This window comes from Bos taurus, chromosome 1 (genome assembly GCF_002263795.3).
Source record: "Bos taurus isolate L1 Dominette 01449 registration number 42190680 breed Hereford chromosome 1, ARS-UCD2.0, whole genome shotgun sequence".
Classification (NCBI taxonomy): Eukaryota; Metazoa; Chordata; class Mammalia; order Artiodactyla; family Bovidae; genus Bos; species Bos taurus.
In genome coordinates, this window is record NC_037328.1 from 107,531,334 (window position 1) to 107,559,154 (window position 27,821).

Here is a 27,821-nt window from a genome sequence, read left to right on the forward strand (position 1 = left end):
TTCCCTGCATAGAACAAAATATGTCAGTCCCCAAACCAAAGAACTAAAGAGCCTTTTGATGAAAGTGAAAGGAGAGAGTGAGAAAGTTGGCTTAAAACTCAACATTCAGAAAACAAAGATCATGGCATCTGGCCCCATCACTTCATGGCAAACAGATGGAGAAACAATGGAAACAGTGAGAGACTTTATTTTCTTGGGCTCCAAAATCACTGCAGATGGTGACTGCAGCCATGAAATTAAAAGACGCTTGCTCCTTGGAAGAAAAGCTATGACCAACCTAGATAGCATATTAAAAAGCAGAAACATTACTTTGCCAACAAAAGTCTGTCTAGTCAAAGCTTTGGTTTTTCCAGTAGTCATGTATGGATGTGAGAGTGAACTATAAAGAAAGCTGAATGCCAAAGAATTGATGCTTTTGAACTGTGGTGTTGGAGAAGACTCTTGAGAGTCCCTTGAACAGCAAGGAGATCCAACCAGTCCATCCTAAAAGAAATTAGTCCTGAATATTCATTGGAAGGACTGATGCTGAAGCTGGAACTTCAATACTTTGGCCACCTGATGAGAAGAACTGGCTCATTGGAAAAGACCCTGATGCTGGGAAAGATTGAGGGCAGGAGGAGAAGGGGATGACGGAGGATGAGATGGTTGGATGGCATCACTGACTCAATGGACATGAGTTTGAGTAAGTTCCAGGAGTTGGTGATGAACAGGGAGGCCTGGCATGCAGCAGTCCATGGGGTTGCAAAGAGTCAGACATGACTGAGTGACTGAACTGAACTGAACTGAACTGAAACAATAACTTCGTTCAGTCCTACAGTCTTCTCTCAGAATTCTAGTTGTGCACAGTCCTGTATGGGATTGTCTTTTGTCCTAAAGTCTTCATCTTTGGACTTTCCAGACTGGGGAAGAGTTCAGTTCTCAGCTTTCAAGCCACAAAAGGAGGTTTTATTACTCTATCTGTAGTTAATACAGTTTTTTTTTTTTTTACTTCTGTTTTCTTTTCCTAACAGGCTCATTTAGCACATCAAGTTGCTTCTGAAGAATCAAGACAATCTGTGTATGCTGAGTGATGTTCAGTTACCTTCTGAGTGGCAGGTCTGGCTGGCACAGTGATGTTGAGTCCAGGCTCCCTTCCAAAGGCATTGTTATTTATAGGAGAATGTCCACTCAAGCCAAGGATCAATGCTGCTGGAACACTAAGAAGCCAAATAGAAGTAAACTGCTCATCTTAAAACCCAAGTTCCAGACTTCCAATAGGGAAAAGTAAGCAAGTCAGCAATCATCCCCCTAGAAAAGAATGATAAAATGAGAACAGCACCCATTTCAGGGCTCTGGAAATTGACTAAAGGCAAACAACAAGCTGGAAAGTGTTTTTTTTTCTTCATAAAGAACCTCTATATCTTATTAAGAATAGTGGAGTTTTTTGGCATTCTTGCCTGGGACTGCTCCCAGCTAGTCCTGTGCCAGCTCAGTGAGAAGGTTTTGGCTGGATTGGACATACTGAAAAAGCCTGCAGCTTCAGTCCTGGTGCTCATTAGCTCAGTCATGTTCAACTCTGTGAGAACCCATGGACTGTAGCCCACCCGATCCCTCTGTCCATGGGATTTTGCTGGCAAGAATACTGGAGTGGGTTGCCATGCCTTCCTTCAGGGGATCTTCCTGACCCAGGGATGGAATCCACATCTCCTACATTGGGAGGTGGATTCTTTACCATTGAGCCACCTGGGAAGCCATTAGTGCTGGAGGGAGTGCAACTGAGTTTCAGTAGAAAACCCAGCCCTGGTTGTGTTAAAGGAATGATCCCGGTGGCAAGCAAACAAGGAAAGCCAGCACTTTGTTGACTTGAAGCTGCAGTCCAGGTTGGGAAAGCAATATTATGGGTGACAATCCAGGCATTGAATAGGGAGATCCTAGAAATGAGACACTACAGAGCAGCTTGAACAATTACCCCACACCCCCGGTTATCTTCTGAGCATGTGCAGGGCAGGGTGGTGGGGGACCAGAGGTGATACAAGCCATTCCCCCATCCTCAGCTAACTGATGTCATGACCTTGCAGAGACGTGGATGGGCATGAGAAAACCTTACTGGGTTGATAGAAATGTTCTAAAACTGGATTGTGGTGATGTTTGCTCAACTCTATAAACTTATCCCAAATCACTAATTTTATACTCAAAACATATTTTAAGGTATGTGAATTATATATACATCAATAAATCTGTTAAAAACATTCAAGTTCTAATAAATAACTCTAAGAAATGTTTTATTGTCTTTTGGTATATTATAACACTTCAAAATTAACTTCTGTCAGGCAATAATTAACTATTTTTGGTAATAGATATTGGTCATCTGCAATGAATTCTTCAGCACTCTGTTCTGCTAAAGAGCTCAGAAGACTTTAAATACCTAAGATCATCAACATACAAGGCTCACTTGAAAACCTTATATTAAAAAAATATAAATAAGCTCATAATGTGTCAACATTTATTGAGCTTGAAGTTTGCTACAGAGGCTAGTAGTCATGCTGTTTAAATTGGACTACTCTCAAGGAACATACTCTGTTACAGTTGTAACTTAACATATAATACTATGTTAAAAGTAAATATATTAGTATTACTGGGGTGGGGCTGGGGAAAAAAGATGCAACCAATAATACTTGATAAATTATAAAAGACCTATTGCACTCACTACTGAATTTAATCCTTATAACAACCTTGTGGGTTTTGACAAAGGGCCAGAAAACTTGTTCAAGGTCACAAAGAAGAAAGAAAGAAAGTGAAGTCGCTCAGTCATGTCCGACTCTTTGTGACCCCATGGACTGTAGCCTACCAGGCTTCTCCGTCCATGGGATTCTCCAGGCAAGAATACTGGAGGGGTTACCATTTCCTTCTCCAGGGGATCTTCCTGACCCAGGGATCGAACCTGGGTCTCCCGCACTGGAGGCAGACGCTTTAACCTCTGAGCCACCAGGGAAGCCCATACCTCAAGCCAAAGCTGAGATTTGAATCCATGTGGTTGATTCTCAAACAAATGTTGGCAGGGATCTGGGGTAACTGGTATTCATACACCATTAAGAAGGGTATGAACTAGTAAATTTTCCAAGGAAGATAACTCGGCCATACCTATCAAATGACAACTGCATATGTTCTTTGTCTTTGGAATTTCATTTCTAGGATGTTTGTATTATAGTAGAAAAGACTATCCATAAAAAATTAGTTAAATTAGACCCAATTTATAAAATGGAATCCTATTAGTCATTGAGAAAGAGATGTCTCTGAATATAGAATATGAGTAGCATTATCTGCAAGATACATTATTAAGCTAAAAAAAAAAAAAAAGCTGTTCCCCACACTTTTTGTATGCGTGTGTTGTTTAAAAGGGACTGTCTGCTTAAAGAGATGGGGAATTTTGAATACTGTCATGAAGCCAATTACACAATTTTTAACTGAGGTCTGTGGTTAATTTTTAACTGTTGCCTGTGGTTTCCATATTTGCAAGTAGCAAAGTAGTGAGTTGTCGACTAGGATATGGGACTGCCTAGTAATAAACTGACTGTTTTTATGGTGGTTAGTGTTTTCGAATTCAAGTTAGTGTGCCCAACACACAGTGAAATGTCAGCGTTTGGAGCAGAGAAAAAAGTTTGTTGAAGAACTGAGCAAGGAAGAATAGGTGGTTCATGCTCATAAGATCCAAACTCCGGCCTGGGTTTTAGGGAAGAAGTTTTTCTGGGCAAAATGTGGGGGGAGGGCTGCAGAATGTATAACTCTCCTCTGATTGGTTAGTGGTGAGGTATATTAACAAGGTGGTGTTCCAGGAATCTCAGTCATCAGCCTGCTGGTTCCCTACTTGTCTGGGAGTCCATGTGCTTGTGTTCAGCCTGAAGTTCCCATCCTTCACCGTGGTGGGGCCTTAGTTCCTGTAGAAGACCTCAGAAATATGTATCAGATTGTTCTCCCCCCTCATCCTCCACCCTAGCCTATGAGGAGCTAGGACCCTGACCCATCAGTGCACTGGTGTTGCTTTCTGCATCCCCTCACTTCCTTATTGAGTAACTGAATCTGCTCTTTGGAAATCAGGGAAGGTCTAAGAGGCTGAAGCCTTTATCCTAAAAACAGGAAAAGGGACATGGAAAGGTCTTTGTGCTCAGGGTTTTATTAGTTAGAAGGAATTCTTCCTAACGTTTCTTCTTAAATTCCGGAAGCACTTTTTTTCTGATTTGGCCCACCTACATCTTCACAGTTAGAAAGAAACTTAGAAATATAGTAGCTCAGTATTTAAAACAGCAGGGTTTCAGTCTCCTAAAGAGTCTTATCATCAATTTTGTGGGCCACAATTAATATGATTTCAATCATTAAAAATATAAAAATTAAGTATGTAAAAAACAAAGTATCAAACTACATCGTATATAAAAGGCTGCATTTCATACTTGGAAATTGCATTTTACAATATGTGTGTACATATGTGTATTTGTGTGCAGCATGAGTTCATGTGTGTATGTGTGTGGCCTGCATGTGCATATGTTTTTTGTGTGTACATTTTTGTGTGTGCTATGTGCTTATGCATACATGTGTCTATGTGATGGTTTAAATGTATTGTTCACTGTTGCTGCTGCTGCTGCTAAGTCACTTCAGCTGTTGCTGCTAAGTCGCTTCAGTCGTGTCCGACTCTGTGCAACCTTATAGATGGCAGCCTACCAGGCTCCCCTGTCCCTGGGATTCTCCAGGCAAGAACACTGGAGTGGGTTGCCATTTCCATCTCCAATGCATGAAGGTGAAAAGTGAAAGCGAAGTCGCTCAGTCGTGTCCAACTCTTAGCGACCCCATGAACTGCAGCCTACCAGGCTCCTCCGTCCATGGGATTTACCAGGCAAGGGTACTGGAGTGTTGTTCCTGGGCTAAAAGCTTTAAATCTATTGTCCTAGTGCAAAATACCTTATTTTGTGGGTAAGGAAATGGAGGCTCATACAGGCTATGTGACTTGCCCAAGATGAGTAACAGGGCTAGAATTCCTGCTGATGTGTCTAGACTTACAGGTTTCCTCCTTGTTACATCATATTTCATAGATGCCTCTGTGGCCAGAGCCACTGAAGGACTTTGCAGAGTGGAAAGGTAATTGGATTTGCTTTTCTGAAAGAGCATAAGGAATGATATGCTGGATGGATTGGAGGGAACTTTGTGGAGGCTGGAACTCTCGGGGAGTTTTTATATCAGCCCTGGCAAGAACTTGGGACTCATTCCACTAAGGCATTTGCTCTAGGCATGCTGAGGAGGAAGAAGGTGTGAAATGGATTTAGAAGGCAGCCATGACAGGATCGGGCTTCCCTGGTGGCTCAGGTGGTGAAGAAGAAACTGCCTGCAATGTGGAAGACGTAGGTTCAATCCATAGGTCAGGAAGACCCTCTGGAGAAGGGACTGGCTACCCACTCCAGTATTATTGCCTGGAGAATTCTATGGACAGAGGAGCCTGGTAGGCTACTGTCTATGGGGTCAGCAAAGAGTCAGACACAACTGTGAGACAGATCACTCACATGACAGAATCTGGTGATGAATTTGAATTTGAAGTGGTTTAAGAGAGAGTCAAGGAGTTCCAAGTTTAAGGCTGGAGTACCTGGATAAATAGCAGGGCTGTCTGCTAAACAAGAGAAAATAGGAGCAGGAGCAGTTTTGGGGGCAAAGATAATGAGGATAGGCTTGAGATATCTTGGGAAGCTTTGAATACAGACTTCCAGAGGGGTGAGAAATCCAACTTGGGACATGGGAGAGAGCTCAAGAGTGGAGTGCATTACCTGGGTGTCATGTGAATGATAACTGTGAAATGATCTCTTTTTTGGGATTTGCCGGTCCCTACCCTTGAGTGTGGTTTCCAGGGTTTCTTATTGGAAAGCCATGAGCAGAAACTTCTCACGGAACATCACCTCAATCAAATGCCACAGAACTGCAAAATGAAACCACTGGGGACACACCCAGAAACCAAACCATCAAACTCTCCTCTCAGAAGCTCTTCCTTTATTTACTTCTTTGGTTTCCATTTGTACCAGGATAATAAAACAACTCTTTTTTTTCTTTTACTTGGAACCTCTTTATTCAGCCACCAGGGACTTCCCTTTTGTGGGGGCAGCACCCATCCCAAGGACTTACCCCAGAGTCCTCAAAACAGAAGCAATTACATTTCCACTCGAACTGCTCTTTCTCTGTCTAAGGAATCTTCCTCACCAATAGTCCTGCTACCCATTTATGGGAAATTTGGCCTTGGGGCTCCATTTACAGATATTAAATTCACAGTGAAACTGTAGAAGACTCCCATTCATTAGAAATTCCATTCATGCTCTCCAAGCTAAAAAACAGAAACCACATTTTGGGTTGTAGAAGTAGCCACTTTAAATGACCCAATTAACCAATTGTTTCTGTTATGAGAGAGATATATATTTTTGTGAATTCCAAGGGAATTCATGAAATAGCAGGAGAAGCATTTTATTATTTCACTTTTTATATAGATGCTAAGGCTTTGTTGGGAACTTACAGGGGTACAGGGCAGGGACATTTCTCAGTGGCAACTATCAAACTGGGGCAATTTTAAAGAAAAGTAGGTGCAGGTTTTACCTGAATTGAAGGTATCCAGAGATTTTCCACTGGCCGCAAATATAACATCTTTGTTATATCCACTGACTGGATTCATGACCTTGACAAACGGCTTCACCTTCCCAGGCTTAAAATTTCTTCTTCAAGAAAAGGCAAAACGTTCTTTCCACACTAGCCAGAGAGGGGTCCATATGGCGGCATGTTCTGGGCTCCTGTTTGTAACTTAAAGGGAGAATTTCACAATATCTGGAGTCCTTGATGTCCTTCAAATGAAGGAGGAGGATGTCCTCAAATCCCTCACGGAGGAACCCACTTAGGAGCACTAACCCTGACTTCCAAATGGAACAGCACATCTACAAAAGGAAAAGTGATGGGTCACTTTTAACCTGGTGTGCTGCAGTCCATGGGATTGCAAAGAGTCGACATGACTGAGTGATTGAACTGAGCTGAACTACCTCGTTAATCTGAAGTGGACCTGGGGAAAACTCGTGCCATTGTTGACGCTGAAAACCCAGCTGATGCCAGTGTCTTCTGCTCCAGGAATGCTGGCCATTCAGCCAAGCTGTGCTGAAGTGTGCTGCTGCCATGAGAGTGACTCCCATTGTGGGGCACTTCATCCATTCCTGTAAACATTACTAATTTACAGAGTAGAAAGCTTCTGCTCTGTCTTCTGTGGTTACAGACCCTAGGGGTGACCACCAGTCTCACAGAGGTGTCTTATGGTAACCCACCTACTGTTGCTCCAGGTCACCCAGACTCCCTGGTGCTGTGTGGACACTGCCACCCCTGTAGCAAGAGGGGAGTTCCCGGGGTCTGTTGTGGCCATGCTAGCCCGGGGATTCTGCACCTGCAAGGCTCCTTCTCAGGTGCCCACTCGTGGGAGGTCAAGCGCTATCTCCGCTTCTACAGGGATCCTGAAGAAACTGAAAAGGAAGAGCAGGCAGCTGTGAAAAGCCTGAGACTCAGGAGGAATTTCAGGGTGAATGAATCACTCCAGGTCCCGAGTTTATTTCTACTCAACCCCAGGTTGCAGACAGGTCTGCAGGCACAGATGGCCACAGTGCCTTCCAGCAGCTGCTCCTGGAGGACCACGGCACTCTGCCCGCCTCTGAAGGCTGGTCTACAGCTGCTGTGGCTCAGGCCACTGACCCAGGAGGAACAACAACCACAGTGGTCTTACACGGCTCCTTCACATACTCTTAAACAGAAAATGTAAATAAGGCTGATGGAAAACAAACAGTTTATTTAAAAAAAGAAGAGAAGGAATCAGATGGTTACTGAATTTTCTTCTGGATCTAAAAAGGCTTTGATTTTATAAATGGTTCTACAGTATTTCCCCTTTAAAGGACAATTGTGTCAGACATTTTGGAAAGATAAATACAATTTCTTTGACTTGCAATTTCACTCAGCTAATTAGTCAAATTTGCATGGAGAGCCTGTTATGTGCCTGGTACTCTGCCTGGTGCAGGGGAAACTTAGGATGAAGGTCCCAGTACCCTCTGCCCTTGCAGGTTACAGGGGAGACAAGACAGCAGTGTTTGAGGATCAGCAATAGCCTGAGCTTACCATTTCTGACTGCCATGTCCATGCCATGTCATGCTCAGTGTGGAACAGAGTCAAATTCTGATAACTTATTGTCTGTCTCCTCCACTAGTGTGGAAGGCAGGAATTTTGTCTTTTTTGGATATTGTAGGCCCAATAATTGGAAGAATGTCCAACATATTGTTGATGATTGACATACAAGGTAGAAGGATGGGGCACAAATTCGAAGGATATATTTAAAAGTGGTAGAAGAATGAGCTAATACAGTGGTCTTCAAGGACTTCCCAGTGGTTCAGTGTAAAGAATCTCCCTGCAATGCAGGAGCCGAAGGAGACCTGGATAAGGAAGATTCCCTGGAGGAGGAAGTGGCACCCCACTCCAGCATTCTTGTCTGGAGAATCCCATGGAGAGAGGAGCCTGGCGAGCCATAGTCCATACATAGGGTTGCAGAGTTGGACACAACTGAAGTGACTTAGCATGCATAGTGGTCTTCAAACTGCAGTATGCTTATACCAAAACACTTTACAAAGACTTTCCAAGAGATGGCTGGGCACAGACAGCTTTAGGGAACCAATTTCTAGATCCTCAATTTTCCTATGAGTCATTTCTCAAATTTGAGCTGCCTGAGGGGCACCGAGAAAGTTGTCCTGCTGGTTTCTTCTCCATTTTCCTTTTTCCAATCCTTCTCCTCTTACTTAACAAACGAATGGCTTTTCTCACCAGTCTCACTGAGACGCATTCCCCTATGTGGTAAAAAATCACCTGTGAAGAAACCTGGGCAGTATAGGAACAAGTGTGAAACAGTATATAGCTCTAATCATTGGCTAGTAAATTGTTGCAACCCAAGGGGTTTCCAGTACTTTGCTATCAACAAAACTCAAGAACTAATGGAGTTGTCATCTGAAAGATCACTAAAAGTAATTTTTGATGATAGATCACAGCAAGATTTGGCATATAATTCAAAGGGAACTCAAAAAATTGATTGACAGTGACATACAAGACTCCTTCCACTCCTACCCACTTAATTATGAATAGGCTTTTTTCAAGGTTTACATCCTTAAGTACAAATAATGGGAATAGAAATGATGGAGAACTCTGTCTCATTCTATCAATAAGGAATGTTTATTGGTAGATACATGAATTAATTGGAAAAGACCCTCTCAATAAAATGGCCATTTCCAATACAATTTCTCTTTTTAGTCTATAATTGTTCATCAAAGTTTATAATAGACTTTTGTTGCTTTAATCAATTGATTAACAATAATAATTGTAACAGTAACAAATATAGAAGAATTTTATTACTTAAAACTTTATGGTCACAGGAAACGTAAAAATTTAAATTGATATTTATGTGTGAAGAAGTATGATAGGGTGATAAATAAAACATTTAAAAATGTTTAAATGTCAATAAAACATTAAAAAAAAACCTAAAAATATGTGAGTACTAAATTTTAAGAGGCATTAAAATGGAATATAAGTTTGAAAAAATAAGGGGCTTCTCTGGTGGTCCAGTGGTTAAGAATCTACCTTGCAATGCAAGGGACACTGGTTCGATCCCTGGTCTGGGAAGACTTCACATTCGGCAGAGCAACTAAGCCTGTGCACCACATCTACTGAGCCAGCACGCTAGAGCCCGAAGAGTCACAACCATTGAGCCCACATGCTGCAACTCCTGAAGCCTGAATGCCTAGCGCCTGTGCTCTGCAACAAGAGAAGTCACCACACTGGGAAGCTCACACGCTGCAGTGAAGAGCAGGCCCTGCTCATCACAGCTAGAGAAAGCCCAAGTGCAGCAACGAAGGCCCAGTGCAGCCAATAAACAACAAATTTTTAAAAAGAATAAAGCATAGCTTACTCATTTATCTTTTTAAAAATGGATATGATAGTCAAATTGACTTGGTATTTAAATTCTATTGGATACATTTAAAAGATGCATTCTATTGGGTATAGCAGATATATATTTTTCCTTTATTTATTTTTAATTGAAGGCTGATTGCTTTACAGTATTGTGTTGGTTTCTGCCATACACCAACATGAATCAGTTATAGGTATACACATGTCCCCTCCCTCTTGAATCTCCCTCCCACCTCTCATCCCATCCCACCACTCTAGGTTGTCATGGAGCCCCCGTCTGAATTTCCTAGCAGATATATTTTTAAATGTTTATATTTAGAAAGTTCTGGAAATGATTTTTTTGCAATTCCTTAAATATATGGTGGACAAATTTTGAAGTAACCTTAAAAATGTATGAGGAGGGCAGGGTTTTGACCATTTTTCTGGGGGCTCTGTGAGGGACTAAGTTTGAAGACCACTGGGCTAATACTCTAAGTGTGACATTCTAATCCTGGCTGCACAGTTACTATCAACTCTTGGGAAATCCCTTCTTAATCCCTCTATGTCCATTTCTCTTTCTGCAAAATAAAAAGGACACCTGCTTGCTTTCCCTTATTCTCAGGAATGTTCTGAGATCATATGAGATAATGAACTAATGCAAAAAGGTCCAGATTATTTCCTGAGCGCAAGTTGGACAACTCTGGGAAGTTTCAATAACTTTTTCAGGTTAACAGGATACTGTTAGTTCCCCAGAAAACATAATGAAAGGTATTCTTATTACTACCTTGACTTTACTGTGGCCTCCCATTTCCCCTGGTTTAGAGTCAGCGGTTGGAACTTTATGAAAGAGATCTAACATCATTAGGGGGTAGTTTCTGCATCACTGCATCACGGGGTTAGCAAGAAGGGACCTAACTCTATTTCAGGGCTCCGCCCGAGGTTTGACTCTAATGATCAGTAAGAGAAATCACAAACTACACAACAGGAAAGCCAACAAGACTAAACTCTCTTCCCACATGTATTTTTAGCTCAGAGAACATTGACTCAGGTTCTGAGTGTTGTCACTGTTAACACCTATTCAGGTAACTGAATAAAAAGCCTTGAACATCATGCAGAGAGTTTCTACTTTATACTATGGGTGACAGATATTAAGACACTGAGCAAATGTTAAAATCAGATGTTTCTTAGAAACATTACAAGATCACTTAGCCATGTGGAGGATGGGTTGAGGTGATAGGAACAGGGCCACAAGATCAGAGACAAAAGTACAGTTAGGACTCCTTCAGTCTTGACAGAAATCCGACTCAACTAGTATAAGTAAAATGGGATACTATTGACTGCTATAACAAAATGTCCGGGGGTGGATCTGGCTTCAGGCTAAATCCAAACTCATAAGATGTCATCAAGGTTTTCTCTTTCTCCTCCACCACCGCTTGACTCTGCTGCTCTCCTTAGCTTCTTATTTCTTTAAAAAAAAAATTAATTTATTTATTTGGCTGTGCCAGATCTTATCTGCAGCATGCAAGATCCTTAGTTGCAGCATGTGGGATCTAGTTCCCTGACCAGGGATCCAACCCAGGCCCCCTGCATTAGGAGCATGAAGCCACTGGACCACCAGGGAAGTCCTCTATCCTTAGCTTCTGATGCGTGCTCTCTCTCCACATAGTATACAAGAGGGATGCCAGGCTCTTATTTTCTCAGTTGAGAAAGTTCAATATCTGTATATCAATTCCAGGGAAGCTTCTGACTGGTGCTGCTGGGGTCACATGCACATTAATGAGACCATGGAGGCTGGCAGAATGGGTATTCCTTTGGGTTTGACTGCCTAGGTCACTTTCGTGATAGAGGAAGCTGGCAGCAAGTCTTACAGCCTCGGCAGAACCACATAGAGTTGGCAAAGAGATCCCCAAAGAAGCCAGAAGAACGGTAACACGCACTGAAATACAAAGGCCATAGCTATTAACACCACTGACCGAAAGGGCAGACTCTGATTACAATAGGATACTGGAAATATGAACGAGAGGAGGGACCAAAGAGATTTGGGATGCAGGTAAAGTTGACATCAAGACTGGTTTTTATTGACTTGACCTTCTAAAACAAAATAGATTTCCATCTTGGGCAACTACCTGGAGATTCTGCCACTTGGAGGAGGAGTTTCCAGGCTTTGGTAGCCAGAGAAAGCTAAATAAATATGGAAAGATAAATATATGTGTTTGTTGCTCAGTCATGTCCAACTCTTCGTGACCCCATGGACTCTAGCCCACCAGGTTCCTCTCTCCATAGAATTCTCTAGGCAAGAATACTGGTGTGGGTAGCCATTCTCTTCTTCAGGAGATCTTCCCAACCCAGGGATCAAACCTGGGTCTCCTGTATTGCAGGCAGATTCTTTACTATATGAGCCACCAGGAAATATATAGATTAGAATATATAGACAGGGATATATTTAAATATAAAGATATTTATTTGGTTATGATACTTTTTTGGTTCCTCAAAAGAATTTGAAGCAATTTACAGGGATTGGATCCCCTGGAGAAGGGAACAGCTACCCACACCAGTATTCTGGCCTGGAGAATTCCATGGATTGTATAGTCCATGGGGTTGCAAAGAGTTGGACACGACTGAGTAACTTTCACTTCACAGGGATAATAAAGTAACTTAAGAGTTAAACCATCCCAAGTTCTTAACTAATTCGTCATAGGTGGGATTCAGAACTGGAAAGTAAAGTTTTGTTGTTCAGTCGCTAAGTCAAGTTCAACTATTTGCAGCTCCATGGACTGTAGCACACAGGCTCCTCTGTCCTCCACTATCTCTCAGAGTTTGCTCAGATTCATGCCCATTGAGCTGATGATGCTATCTAACTGTCTCATCCTCTGTTACCCCCTTCTCCTTTTGCCTTCAATCTTCCCCAGCATCAGGGTTTTTCCAATGAGTTGGCTCTTTGTATCAGGTGGCCAAAGTATTGGAGCTTCAGCAATAGCCCTTCCAGTGAATATTCAGGGTTGATTTCCTTTTAGATTGACTGGTTTGATTTCCTTGCTGTCTAAGGGACTCTCAAGAGTCTTCTCCAGCACCACAGTTTGAAAGCATCAATTCTTGAGCAGTCAGCCTTCTTTATGGACCAACTCTCATATCTGTACATGATGACTGGAAGAAACCATAGCTTTGACTATATGGACCACTAGACTAAATGGTAAAGCTATTGTTTTCCTAAAGACCTGGCACCTCCACTTGCAGTGTCGTGAAACTGGTCCGTGATTTGGATGGTTTGTATGACCGGCCTGGAAAGTGAAGCCAAAGGAATTCCCAATGAAAAGGCTTTCATCTTGAGCCAAGAAGCCTGAGTAACTTTGAGTTGGGAATGACCATGAGTACTTGTCTCAGAAATCTGAAATGGCCCTAAGATTTGGCTTTCATTTTCTTGTGTGATGTAAGAGCAATGCTGTTTGCCCAATTAATTGGTGGTAGAGGAAAATCCATGCAAGCACCTGAAATGAAAGTAATTTGTATGAGAACTTCCTGCTTTCTTTGAAATTCAAAATTCTGAGGATGTGTGAGTATATTTGGCCCCAGCTTGTATGTATAGAGGCTCTTAAGATATGAAATCAAAACAACTTCGATGCTTTAAAGGAGCAGTTAACTGCCTCAGACAAAAAACAACTTTTGAATGATTTTATAGTCCAGAATTCTTGACAATGAATATAATTTGGGAAGTGATACACATATGTGTACTTTTGCAAAGAGGAAGTGGGCACTGAGACTTTTTAGTTCCGTGAGTTGAGGAGGGCATTGTTGGTATGATATTGGCACACCAATTATGCAGATCAGGGAACTGGGCTGATTATAATGGAAACAAGAGATAGAGAAAATAAGACTTGAAAGGGATGCTCGGGGCTGGTGCACTGGGATGACCCAGAGGGATGGGATGGGGAGGGAGGATGGGGGGGGTGCGGTTCAGGATGGGGAAGAGATGTACACCCGTGGCGGAATCCTGTCAATGTATGGCAAAACCACTACAATATTGTAATTAGCCTGCAATTAAAATAAATAAATTTATTGTAAAAAAAAAAGAAAGAAAGGGGCAAATGAACATCAAACTTCAAGTGTGGTCAAAAGGGGAATAATTTCAAACTATTACGTTTTATTTTTTACTGTTGGATTGACCCCTTCTTTTTAAAGCCTATTAATTTGTATTTCCTGAGTGACTCTTACAAATACAATCTTGCCTAATGTTTGTGAGGGAAGAAGCCCTCAGATCAGCTTGGAAAGTAGAGGAAATGCAGATGAGGCTTTTAACTGTTTCTGTATTGCCTATAGAACTCAGAAAACCTTAGCAGTTCAGTTCCTTCAAGGCTGGCCTTTGCTAAATTGCCAAACCCCTTCTAGGCCTCAGAACTACTTCAGGTGGGCCTGGCTCTGAGCTTCACCAAGTCCCACTGGAGACTGAAGAATGTCCTCAAGAGACATTGCAGGTCCCCTGCAAGGCACGCCAGGCAGTTCTCTAACTCTGACTCTCACAGAGGAAACACCCACAGGAGACGGCCGGGCAAATGTGTTCCAGTGCCACAGTTTCATCGTGGGCAGGCCTGCGGCAGAGGTGCCGGGGTCTGTAGACACTGCCTTGTCCCCTGGGCTGCTCGCTGAGGTGTTTCCACTGTCTGTCCTCACGTTCGCCTTTCCTGCTCTGGGCCTCGGCCCTGGAAGTGAAAGCTGCTGTCTCTCTGAAGACCCAGCACCCCCCACTTGCAGTGTGGTGAGACTGTTTGGGAACTCCGAAAAGACTCATGTTCTGTTTTCCTCCCACTCTTAGTTTAGCCAGAACTGCAGGGAGTCGGATTTATTTCTCCCATATGAAATATCCCCGCACGGAATTATTCTTCCTGAGGCGTTTATTACTTCCCTTAAAAAATTACTTAGCCTGACAGAGTTGCCTGGTGTCCCGCTCTCAATCTGATTTGCATCTGAGGCAATGACACATCTTAAAATCAGCCTTCTTAAGCAGCAGGGACAAGAGTCCACATTACTGGAAAGAGGAAACGGATGCTTTGTGATAAATAGTAAAGTCCTCTCTCTCTGTTGCCTGTGAGAGTCCACACCTTGAACTCTCACATCTGAATCGCTACTGAAGTGAACCCATGGTTGTCTCTCAAATGTCATTTCTAATACGTGGGGGATGCTCTGTGACCTAAAAAGCCCCCTCACAAAGTGACTGTAATTTCTACTGAGAACTAACAGACATCTGGAAGGAAGTAACTTTATGAGGCAGAAAATTAAAGAACTCACTTGCAGCCTTGTCTATACTTTACCAGAATCAGGATACATGCCACTATTTTCTGCAAAGCCAGAAAGCAAATAAGGTATTGATTGAATATAAAAGAAAAAAGTCTCTGGTAGTAAATAATCACCGAGAAAGTTTGAATGCCTAGTCTGGAGGGTGAAAATAAAATCTGTTTTACCGTTAGTACTGCTCTTCTACCTTGTGCTGTTAATACAGTGTGCAGAACAGTGGATTCAGGAGTTTTAAAAACAAGGGCCACGTTATGAACACAGGCAGAGCATTGTTCTCAAACAGAGGGATGTTCAGAGAGAAGGATGCTATGGCAAAGCGTTACTTAAACTAATTAGTCCTGGTAAGTCATTTCCTACCAAAGCTACGAAATGAAAGGACTATTTCTGAGGACTGAGACTTTTCATTCTGCGCAGCTAGGGGGTTGCAAAGAGTCGGACATGACTGAGCGACTAAGCAGAGAGAGAGACCATTAGTTCATAAATTATTAAATATAATACTAATTTATACCAACAACTGACTATAAGCCTCAATTAAAATATCCTGGAAAACTCATTACCCATCAACCTATCTCATAATGAATATGTCATATCCTATTTAGAAACAAATAAATGAACGTCAGTGCAAAAGGTAATTGCATTTCTAAGCATCAGAATTCAACTGGGGTGGTAATGGTTGAAGCGTGGTGCTGAGGATTGCAGACACCCATGGCTTTTCCAGAGGATGCCAAAGTAGTCTCCCGTAGTCACTTGATAAACATTTATGTTTGTGACACCATAATAAAATCCAGCTTCTTTTTTCTGGCATGAACTGATTGTTTGCTCATGATGAATCTTATTTTGACCTGATCTGGTTTCTGTCCTGGTGGCTAAAGGAAAATATAGACTGGGAGACAGGATTTAAGCTGAACTGAAGAGGTCCATAAACTGAAAAAGGGTTAGTCACTGACCTAGAAGAGATTTTCTAGAGGGAAGAAGCAGAGCCTCTAGCAGTGTGGTGTGGCGACTAAGAAAATGGAATTTGTCTTCAGAGACCTGGTTTGTGTTCCAGATCTTTCGTAAAGGACTGTGGCTGTCCTCGTTAAGGACTTGCATCAGCTATGGTACTGCTAGTTGGGGTGACAAAGAGATTTAATGCAGTATAATGGCTCAAATATAGAGTTTGTTTCTTACTTCTGCAACCATCTGAGGCAAACCCTAGTCTACAGCAGGCAGTTCTTGTTCAGTGGACTCAGGAACCCCAACACCTTCCGTATGGTGGCTCTGCCTTCCTCTAGGTCCTTGGGATTGTGGCTGGTGCAAGGAGAGAGAAAGCACGGAGATGGCCCTTCTTCAAAGCCTCGCTTGGAATTAAGACACATAATACTTATTTCACTCCACTGGTGAAAATCAGGCATCGGTCACAGCTACATGCAAAGGGACGGTGGGTCTGAAACCAGTCTCTGTCTGTTTAGCTGCTTCCTAGGAACAACTCTATTACAACTCTGTAATTCTCTGTAAGAACATGGTGGAAAGGGATGGATTTCAGCAGATGAATTACCTGCCAGAGGGCTATCTGTCAGAGATAGCAGAGATGACATTCTGTGGAAGGAAAGTCTTTGGGATCATAGATCCAAAACTTGAAAAGGGAGGGACTTAAGGAAGAGTCAACCGGATAGGGGGTTTCAAGCTTGAAAGCAGTGAGATTAAACCTGAGTGACAGTCATGCCAAGGGTCTCCTCCCGCAGCTAAGGGGAGGGGTGTTAGGCATCAGGAAGAGTAGGGTCACACCGATTAGTGAAAGCATTGAAATGGCAGGTCCCAATGGTCAGCATTTCACTTCAAGAGAGATTCTGCCTGCTTCTGTGCTGAGGGCTATCGTTACAAAGATGGCTGGGATTTGCCTCTACCCTCAAAAAGGAAACAGAAAAGTCTGTGTTCAGGAAGCAGTTGATAATCCTTAGAGCCTAAGTGTGGGTATATGTGTGTGTGTGTGTGTGTGTGTGTGTGTGTGTGTGTAATAGAAACAGTTGCGTCAAGGAAGTGACACCTTCGTTCTACATATGAATTGGTGTTAGTCAGATTGGGGGTGGGGGGTGGCCCAATTTTGTTTTAAGAAATTGAACTTCTCTACAATAGACTCACCTAGTCTTCCCCACCTTAATTAGCTCTCTGTACTCTAAAGTGGGCTTCCCAGGTGGCTCAGTGGTGAAGAACCTGCCTCCCAAAGCAGGAGATGTAAAGAGACCCAGGTTTGATCCCTGGGTCAGGAAGATCCCCTGGAGGAGGAAATGGCAACCCACTCCAGTATTCTTGCCTGGAGAATCCTACGGACAGAGGAGCCTCGCAGGCTGTAGTCCAAGGGGTCGCAACGAGTCAGACGTGACTGAATGACAAAGCGCACACGCGCTGGGTACCAGTTATTTTATGGAGACTATTTTATTCAATCTTTAGAGTAACCCCAAGAGATCCTATGTGCAGGAGGTAAACTAAGATAACATAAAGCTTTAGTGACTTGCTTAAGGTCTAATTACTGGGAAGACAGTGGAGTCAGCCTTGTGCCCAGTCTCTCTGGCGCCAGAATCCATGCATTCTCCCTTACACTTCTTTCTCTTAAAATTGGGAGGAGAGGTGGCCCAATTTTTAGGTCAGGAATTCTAGCATCTACCTAAGCCAGGTAAACTAGTAAGGGTCCTAGTTAATGCATGGAGGGGTAACCTAGAGCAGGTGAGAATCCTTTTGGGAATAATCCCAGTCCTTGCTGAAAAAGCAAAGGGACTGGAAAAACTCAATTTTGAAAGAATCCTCTTGGAGGTGAGTCACTTGGTGACCTCTCTACCAGGGGTAGGGAAGTGTGACAGGGACACTGGTACAATTTCCTTTGAGGGTCTTCGGGTAGTGGGTGAAACTCCTCTATTTTCAGCTGGCTTTGCCCCCAGAAGTGTTTTGAAGGGCCGGGGAAACAGTGGAAACAGTGTCAGACTTTATTTTTTGGGCTCCAAAATCACTGCAGATGGTGACTGCAGCCATGAAATTAAAAGACGCTTACTCCTTGGAACGAAAGTTATGTCCCACCTAGACAGCATATTCAAAAGCAGAGACATTACTTTGCCAACAAAGGTCCGTCTAGTCAAGGCTATGGTTTTTCCAGTGGTCATGTATGGATGTGAGAGTTGGACTGTGAAGAAGGCTGAGTGCCGAAGAATTGATACTTTTGAACTGTGGTGTTGGAGAAGACTCTTGAGAGTCCCTTGGACTGCAAGGAGATCCAAACAGTCTATTCTGAAGGAGATCAGCCCTGGGATTTCTTTGGAAGGAATGACGCTAAAGCTGAAACTCCAATACTTTGGCCACCTCATGCGAAGAGTTGACTCATTGGAAAAGACTCTGATGCTTGGAGGGATTGGGGGCAGGAGGAGAAGGGGATGACAGAGGATGAGATGGCTGGATGGCATCACTGACTCAATGGACGTAAGTCTGAGTGAACTCCGGGAGTTGGTGATGGACAGGGAGGCCTGGCGTGCTGTGATTCATGGGGTTGCAGAGTCGGACACGACTGAGCGACTTAACTGGGGTGTAATCTGACTTCTTCTTCTTCTTTTTTTTAAATTTACTTGTTTATTTAGCTATGCCAGGTGCTAGCTGGGGCGTTTGAGATCTAGTTCTCTGGCCAGGGATTGAACCTGGGCCCCCTGCATTGGCAGCTCAGAGTTTAAGCCACTGGACCACCAGGCAAGTCCCTCTTCCTTCTCGAGTAAGGGGATCTTCAGTTATAATTATGGGCTTCAAACAACTGAAGGGTTTCAAGGCCATGAATTTCTTCAGAACGTATTTCAAGCCAGAGAGACTGCATTGCTTAAGACAAAGAAAGCTCACTTCTAAATTTTTATTGGAAAGGGCAATTCTGACAAGGATTTAAAACAAATGAAGATCGTCTTTCTCGGTGGGCCGAGTTTTAGTGTCAGGATTTCAGGTTGCAGATGTGCTGTAGGAGGTTTTCGTCACGCACCTCTCTCACTTGGGCTCAGGCATTTTTGTGGCATTCATCCTTGGTTGGCTTTCCCCCAGAGTTCCAAATTAATAGGAATGTACTTTAATAGATACTAAAAATAATGTAAGGAAAGCTAAAAAGAAGGAAGTTCAAGGCCATGGTTCTTAACATTAGTGTCACAAAGGGAACTTGAATAAATCCTGATGCCCACGCCACATCCTGGACCAATTAAATCAGTGTCTGTGGAGGTGGCATGCAGGTGTCCATGGTTTCTGAAGTTCCCCAGTGACTCCACTGTGCTGCTGAAGATGAGAACCACTGGCGAAGTGACTAATATCCTCACCTAGCTGAAGCAGCAAAGCTCCAGCAGCTATGCCTGGATTTTCAGGGCTGGGGTCACCTCAGGGGAGCGCTGACAGCCAGTGCAGGGCTTTGGGGCTTAGTAGAGACCTTGACGAAGGGAGGACTTGGGGCTCCACCTGCCAGCCCAGTGGTGAGCACCCTGCTCCACTCAACAGTCCACTTTCAAAAACCAAATATAATTATGGGCTGCATTATTTTTTTATTCCAAATGAAAATAATCTGATTGAGGCCCACAAAGAAATGATGAGTGTTTCAATGTAAGATGGCCTATTTTAATAAATAAGAAGGCTCTGAAACCTGGCAACTCTGAATTACTTAATACTTATCAGAATATTTTTAAAAAAGGAAAACGGAAACAGTGGATTAACCTTCTATCTTTGGATTATATCATGGACCTTATAGTGAAAACAGGTGGTCTGTGGGTGGTTCTGGAATGCTGACTGCTCATCTCTGCTTTAGCTTATGATTCTCTAATACCTACATGGACATTCGTTGATGACATTGATTTTCTGAAGTGTGTTAGTCGCTTAGCTGTGTCTGACACTTTGTGACCTTTTGGACTGTAGTCCGCCAGGCTCCTCTGTCCATAAAATTCTCCACGCAAGAATATTGGAGCGAGTAGCCATCTCCTCCTCCAGGGGATCTTCCCAACTCAGGGATCGAACCTGGGTCTCCTGCATTGCAGGCAAATTCTTTACTGTCGGAGCCACTGAAACTTTCTACCTACTGAGGAACACTCTGTAATTGCGTTAGACTTGGCATTTTTCTTCACGTGGCCAAAAGAAGTGATCAAAATGTGAAAAATGGCACCAGTTAGCCTTGGGAAAAGTGTAAATATAGGTGTCTTTTGTTCATGCGGCAAATGCGGTTTGGATGCAGCCATTGGCTCTGACAAGTCCAGCAGCTATTAAATCGTGTGTATGTGTTAGTTGCTTCAGTAGTGTCTGATTCTTTGCGACCCCATGATCTACAGCCCGAGAGGCTCCTCTGTCCATGGGATTCTGCAGGCAAGAACTGGAGAGGGTTGCCATTTCCTTCTCCAGGGGATCTTCCTGACCCAGGGATCACACCCACATCTCTTGTCTCCTGCACTGGCAGGCAGGTTCTTTACCATTGAGCCACAAGTGTTGAAATTACAACTGATAACTTTAAGCAGGGACGAACGTGCTGGCTCTGATGTTGTGGATATTGCCTTCTTTGGACCACACACACACACACTCACACACTCACACTCACACACTCACACACTCACACTCACACACAGGCTCCCAACACTCCACAATCTTCCTGGCAATTCCCTGCACTGCCTGTTCTCTGGAGCCCTTTGTTTTTCACTGATAAAGGCTTCCAGTAGGAGATTTCAGTTGAGGAAGAGTGAAGACAAACATATATAGCCAGGGCTTGCTAGTGAGCAAAAAGACATATCCTATGAAACAAAGTTTTAATCTTTATTTTACATATTTATACATAAAACTTTTAAGGAACCCTCTGAATCCAACAGAATGTTAATAGCACATCTAAAAATGAACTTCAGGTAGTCAACATTCACAAAATGTTGAAAACTGATTAAAATATACATATTACGGAGAGCTACAACTTCACTACGAGGCAGGCATGTATTTTTTGACTTGGATAGCACCGTCATTTACAGTTCTTCTTTAAAACTACAGTGAAGAATGACAGCAGTCAATGGTAAAATACTGCTCCAACTCATAATCTCTAAACAAATAAAAATAAAGTTAAAACTACCCTCTTTGATTAACCATGACTTGTGGTGGTGTAAGTACTATACATTTTTTTGTAACAATATTTTATTAAAATGCCTGATATTGAGTGGCACAGTAAAAAAATTAAAATAAATTAAGAAGCAAAGGCCAATCACTGGACGTTAAGCTTCAGACATTATCAATGACTAACACTGATATTTGTTTCTGTGCCACCTTTAGCAACAGCATTTTTACAACCACAGAAGCAAAAGAAGGTCTAGCTTGTCCTCTGGTTGGATGGCTTCTTTTCACTTTGCAGGCATTTTCTCGGCCAGGTGCTTCTGTTGACTCTCGGCATGTCTGTGGAATGAATAACACATTATTTAGCGCTGAGGAGGAAGATCCAAACTACTCTTCCATTGGCAGCTAAAACATCCTCCATAGTTAAATCACGGGAATCAAGAAACAGTACTCAATTCAAAAAAAGAGAGAAAAAAAAAAAAAAGAAACAGTACTTAATTGAAATGAATGTGCCTTCTTTTGATTTTTTTTCATGGCCAAGCTGCCTGGCATGCAGGATCTGACCAGGAATTGAACCCGGGCCCCCCCTGCATTGGGAGCACGGTTTTAACCACTGGACCACCAGGGAAGTCCCTAACTTTGGATGGTGATGGATCTTAGATGTCCAACCAGGGACTGAAGCTGTGCCCTCAGCAGTGAAAGGGTGGAGTCCTAACCACTAGACTGCCAGGGAATTCCCTTCAATTTTTACATTCTATGTATGATTCCTTTTATCTAGTAAGTCACTGGATTAGCCTGAGACGTGTAGATGCCATTTTTCTTTGAGAAGAAAAGTGTTGTGTTTAAAAACGAAAAGGGAAAATTAACTAGGATAATTTATTCAGCAAATGTTTAATATGGTCTTCTCTGTGCCAGGCACACTGCTTCTGGTGATGGGGATTTGGTGGTGAGCAGACAATGAACTCTTTGTTCTCATGGGGCATATATTTCAATGGAAACAGACAAGAAAGGAACAGACAACAAACAAGGAGACAGCAGACAGAAAATAAGTGCTAAGCGAAAAAGTCAGAACAAGCTATTGTGACAGAAAGTTAACTGCACGACTACTTTATCTAAATATGCACAAAGATGCAAATTTAAGTATTAACAAGGCCCCTGTTAATAATACAATAATCCAATATCATTCTTACAAAGGATAGTAATGTCTTTAGAACAAATGATAGGCTTTGGTGGATGCAAAGATTTCCCATATTTGATACTCTTCCTCCCCTCAATTAGTCCTAAGGGCATGATTGTGTCAGTGAGGGTGGGGACAGGGCTGGGTAAACTTTCTTACTCATCAAGTCCTATCATGGCCTGTGAGCCCAAAGGCAGGCCAACCCAGCAGCTGGCCAGTGGAGTTGGAGACAGGGGAATGGCCAAGCTGCTGACATCACTCAAATAGGCACTAACCAAACGTCTTCTGGGAGAGTGGTAGGGTCTGAAGGTTGTAAGAAACAAATGTTTTGAAGGAGGATCTTAGGAAATTAAAAATTGGGCAAGAGAAAAGTTATCTAATGCTGTGCTTTCCAGCTGTAATCAAAGGTTCGGGGGCAATTTCTGTGCACTGCCTTGACTTGGGTAGTCAGTGACATCAAGTGTAACTCACTGGTGTTAATGATGCAGAATGTTTCACATCTATGGCACAGGGAAGAAAACCACAAATATTTTCAGAAAAGGGAAGTGACAGTCGTGCCCTTGCCACATGCAGCAGCCCACAAATAATATTCTGATATTCACCGAACACTAAAGGGACTAGGGGAAAAAGATAACAATAGCACTGTATCCCCAAGAAAAATCATGCCTTTTAGCAGATCATCTTTTTTATGTGTGTAGAAGAATCTTGATTATTTTCATAAAGTAGCTCATGGGCCTCACTTGAACAAATTCAGCTCAAGAAATATTTTGATACCCAGTGGCTAAGATTCCATGTAGCTAATTAAATTATGGTTCTTATAGCAGCTTTAAATATGTATCTCTTTGTGTGAGTGTGTTGTGCAAACCTACAACACGAGGTTTTCTGAGAGACAAGGAAAGAACAGATAGGGAATAGCTTCAGAAAATATTGAGAGTTGGGTGTTATTTCTGAGACACATACAAGGGTGAATTTCATTAAAATTTTAGACAAAGGAGGGAAAGAGTTTCAGTTTATAAAACTAAAAGGTTCTCATCAACTATTTATATGAAAGTCTTTAGTAGAATTAATTTCACTCTAGCCCTACAAGAAGGAAATGGCAACCCACTCCAGTGTTCTTGCCTGGAGAATCCCAGGGATGGGGGAGCCTGGTGGGCTGCCATCTATGGGGTTGCACAGAGTCGGACACGACTGACACAACTTAGCAGCAGCAGTAGCAGCAGCAAGCCCTACAAGAACTCCTTTACATCAACAATCACTTTTGAGGACTTACTATGTGTTTGGCAGCCCCTGTCTTAGGCTCTGAGGACTCTGAAATGAGTGAAAATAAACATTGTGTCTGAAGCTGAAGATCTAATACTTTGGCCACCTGATGTGAAGAACCGACTCATTGGAAAAGACCCTGATGCTGGGAAAGATTGAAGGCAGGAGCACAAGGGGGCGACAGAGGATGAGATGGTTGGATGGCATCATGGAGTCAAAGGACATGAGTTTGAGCAAGCTCCGGGAGACAGTAGAGGTCAGGGAAGCCTGGTGTACTGCAGTCTATGGAGTCGCAAAGAGTTGGACATGACATAGCAACTGAACAACAACACAGCCAGGCTGGGAGAGACAGCAAACAAATGTAACACAATATGATTAGGCCCCACTTGGGAGGAATGCTGTGCTGCCAGAAGCACAAAGAGGGTCCTAGGCCAGTCTTGGGGGTTCAGGGAGCACTACTTCAAAGAAGTATCTAAACCTGTGGTTTTCGAATTAGGCTTTCCTGATGACTCCTGTACTGGAGTCATCAGGAAAGCTTTAAAAAACTTCTAATGCACAGAAGTCCCTGTCTCACAGAGAAGTCCCTGTCTCACAGAATAGTTAAATCAGAACCTCTGGCAGTGAGACCCAGGCATCAATATTTTAAAAGCTCCCCAGGTGATTCCAATGTGCAACTGAAATTGAGAACCATGGACCTGAACTGACACCTGAATGGTAGGAGCTGGACAGGTAAAGGGAGCAGGTGAGCAGTGCTTCCTGGTAGCCATGCTCTCAGTCTCTGGGATCTGGCTGCAACATTCTGGCATGGCCACCTTTGGGGAAGTTGAAGTATAGGTAGATTCCACCCCCCTCCCCCCCCCCCGCCCAGCTCCATGAGCAAAATTATATTTTTGCAGCCAGAAATGGACATAGAAACTACTCCCCACCTGCTCTTGTTTCAAGGGTTCCTCCAACACCTTTAAATAAGTGACTCCTCTCCTCTAAACCCCATGGTTCTGCCCTCCTGTCTCCCACGATCATACCATCTGCAGAGTAAACACAGAACACTGCAGACCCAGGTAACAGCTGAGCATTCCGAGGAGAGGGAGGAGCCTCTGAATGTCTTCCTTGCACCAACGAATGCCAGCACTGCTCTGAGGGACAGAGAAACTGCCCTCTGTTACCACTGGCAAGTCACAGAACTGATGAAAGAGTTTACGTATTTTTCAGAAGGTGCATGTCCTTGTACAGTTTACTACTGATTTCCCATAATCTTTTTTTTTTAATAATTTTATTTATTTATTAGCTGTGCTGGGTCTTTTGTTACTGCATGTGCTTTTCTCTAGTTGTGGGGAGCAGGGGTCACTCTTTAGTTGCCTTGTGTGGGATTCTCACCATGGTGGCTTCTCTTATTGTGGAGCACGGGCTCTAGGGCACTGGTCTGCAGTAATTGCGGCTCACAGGCTCTAGAGCAGAGGCTCAACAGATGTGGCTCAGCGGCTAAGTTGCTCTAAAGCTCCTGGACCAGGGATTGAACCCCTGTCTCCTGAATTGGCAGGTGGATTTCTTTACCCGTGGGCCACAAGGGAAGCCCCTGATTTCCCATAATCTTAACCCCTATATGCAAAGTTCTTAGCCTAACAAAAAGGGAGGTGTCTTACAATTGCTGGTGCAGTGCCTGAATATATCTGTAGGGGGCAGTAACAATATTTGAGTGGTACCCTATTTCAGATGTAGGCAAACATGCTAAGAAGGTAGGAGAAGACCTTCTGGTTTTTTGTTTGTTTGTTTTTGTTAGGAGCAATGGCAATAACATCCAAAGCATACAAAACAGAGTGCTGCCCATAGGTCTTGAAAAACAAACTTTAAACATAGTTCTGTAGCCTTTATTTTGCTACCTGAGCTATTTTTATAACATTGCATTTGGGAAAATATTTTACGCAGTGTCTCACACAGAGAAGAGGTCCCTGTGGTTGAATGCTGAGAGCACTGTCACTACATATGTTGCCAAGCTTCCCTTGGATGGTTCTGGATCACATGGTTAATTCCTTATGTTATTGTGACAAGCAGTTTTCTTTCTTTCTTTGGGAACCTCTACTCTCTGAATACCATTTCTGGGATTAATAGTAATTGTTGCCTTGCGGCTTAAAGACTTCCTATAAACTGACTCAGAAAAGGTGTCATAAGACTGTTAGGAATGCTCACAGTTTTTTAATGCACTTCACATACTTATTGTGAGAGGCGTTTCCACAAAGAAAATGACAAAGAAATGCAAGATCTTGACCAGCATTAGTCTAGTTTCCCTATTCCCCAGGGAAGGAGGCATTCTTCACCTCTTTACAGAGAGGGGGCCTGGAGCCAGGCTCAGCTAGAAACCCAAGTCTTGGAGTCTCCCCATGGTGAGAGCAATCTGGTAGTACTGGTGCTGTGGAAAGATGCCAGGGTCCTTGCCTTCTGGGCATGGCAGATGTCATCAGGAGTTGGGTCAGATAACAGCAAGTGCCACTTGGGGGCACCCACCATGTGCTGGAAACATGCCAGCATGGAAGGGCTTAGGGACAACTCCCCAGGGGATCTTCCCGACCCAGGGATCAAAACCCTCATCTCCCGTGTTGGCAGGCAGTTTCTTTACCACTAGCACCACCTCACTCCTGCCTTAATTCTTAAGCTTCTAATCATCCCGGGCTTCTTTCCTTTTTGGGAAGGGTGAGGCCCCACTGACCTGGTCAAGTCCTCGATGTCCACCAGCATGGCGTCCTGCTCCGTGTGCAGCTCATCTCGGATAAGGAGCAGCTGGACCAGCTCTTCATTCAAGCCTGGGGCAAAGGAAGGAGAGCAATAGAAATAGATAAAGCTGCAACAAAGTCAGGATATGAAACTACGTATGGACCACTGTATGTGTACCATATACACACACACATATATACAAACAGCTAAACACAGGAAGAAAGTATTTTTGCTGAAATGTTAGGGTTCTCATTAGTTTCTCAGAAGCTCAGGAGAAGTCACCCATTTGAGAGTACTAGTTTGCCTACTTACAGAAGTGTTGGAAGAAAAGGAGTATGAAGTAAATCCAGTTACATTCACATTAAAGTGGGAAAAGAAGTGGTTAGCTGTTAGGAAAGTAGCTCGTTAGAAGAAGCGGGGTTTTATTTTGAAGATACGTGAGTGCAAAAGTCTGGGGCATGTTGAGTTTTCCACTGTTCATCTTCAGGGGGCTCCAGCCACACTGAGAGCTGGAGGGGCCGCCACACCTGACGGGCACCACATAAGATGCCCAGCTGGAGAGGGAGGGCCCGAGGATGCTCCAAGGTTACCTGGGGCCACGAGGAGGAGCAGCTCAACGTGCAGGCTGTTCAAAGAAAGAGTAATATCTAAAGATGTGGGAGAATGAAATACGAAGGACCTGAAGAAATAACCCCTGGTCTCCAGACAACAGGTGCTGAGGAAAAGACTCCTTAGGATTTATACTGGGAATAAAATAGATGGAAACATGGCTCTGGCTTCTGCCATTGGAAAATATAAACAAGCCCAGGGCTGCTTCTTGCTTTTTCCCCTCATACTGACTTAGAACAAAAGCTTCTGGGTCTGAACACATGCACATGTGGGGAGAGCATTCATTTGGCAAGAGCTCTAGGCCCAGCAACAAAAGAAAGGAAGAGGGTACTCAGCAAGGTCCTCCTTGAAAACGCTGGATTCAGACCTGAAATGATGCATTTACCTGCCTTTAGTTCAGATTTGTTTCCAATTTTAAAAAGGAGGAAAAAAAATCATACAAAGAAATCTAAAACTTCCTGTACTCCTGAAAAGGACTAGCTGGCAATGTTATTATTTAAAAGTCTAAGGAAGCTATTTCGATGGTAAGAGATCAGAAAGCCTTTTAAATCCTTGAAAGAAAAATACTCCTAGTAATTTATTCTCAATGAAAATGAAAATGTAGTAGAACTTCAAAAAAAATCCTATGAATCTATGGTTTCCTAATTAAAATGTGAATCTTTTCTTTTGATTTTAAAATACTGAAGGTATTGGGTTAAGAAGTTAAGACTCTGTGCTTGCACTGCTGTGGCTGTGAGTGATCCCTCGGGGAACTAAGATCCCTCATGCTGCCTGG

General features: G+C 43.1%; 1 protein-coding gene and 1 non-coding gene across 7 annotated transcripts in view; both read right to left on the reverse strand.

Annotated features, from left to right (window-relative positions):
• Window positions 1-2,898: 2,898 nt before the first annotated feature.
• On the reverse strand, window positions 2,899-2,971 carry TRNAW-CCA (transfer RNA tryptophan (anticodon CCA)). The gene has a single exon. It is a non-coding gene; the product is annotated as a tRNA-Trp (tRNA).
• Window positions 2,972-20,991: 18,020 nt separating this feature from the next.
• The window catches only part of SCHIP1 (schwannomin interacting protein 1), a 179,582-nt gene continuing 172,752 nt past the window's right edge, over window positions 20,992-27,821 (reverse strand). For 4 of the 6 annotated variants that reach the window (NM_001429857.1, NM_001429856.1, NM_001429860.1 and 1 more), the window contains 2 exons: window positions 26,433-26,526; window positions 20,992-21,633 (listed from right to left, as the gene is read on the reverse strand). In NM_001429857.1, the coding sequence (NP_001416786.1) occupies window positions 21,582-21,633; window positions 26,433-26,526 (146 nt within the window). In that variant the 3' untranslated portion in view covers window positions 20,992-21,581. The remainder of the gene's footprint in view (window positions 21,634-26,432; window positions 26,527-27,821) is intronic. The other 2 variants (XM_005201741.4, XM_059885418.1) reach the window with 1 other exon arrangement.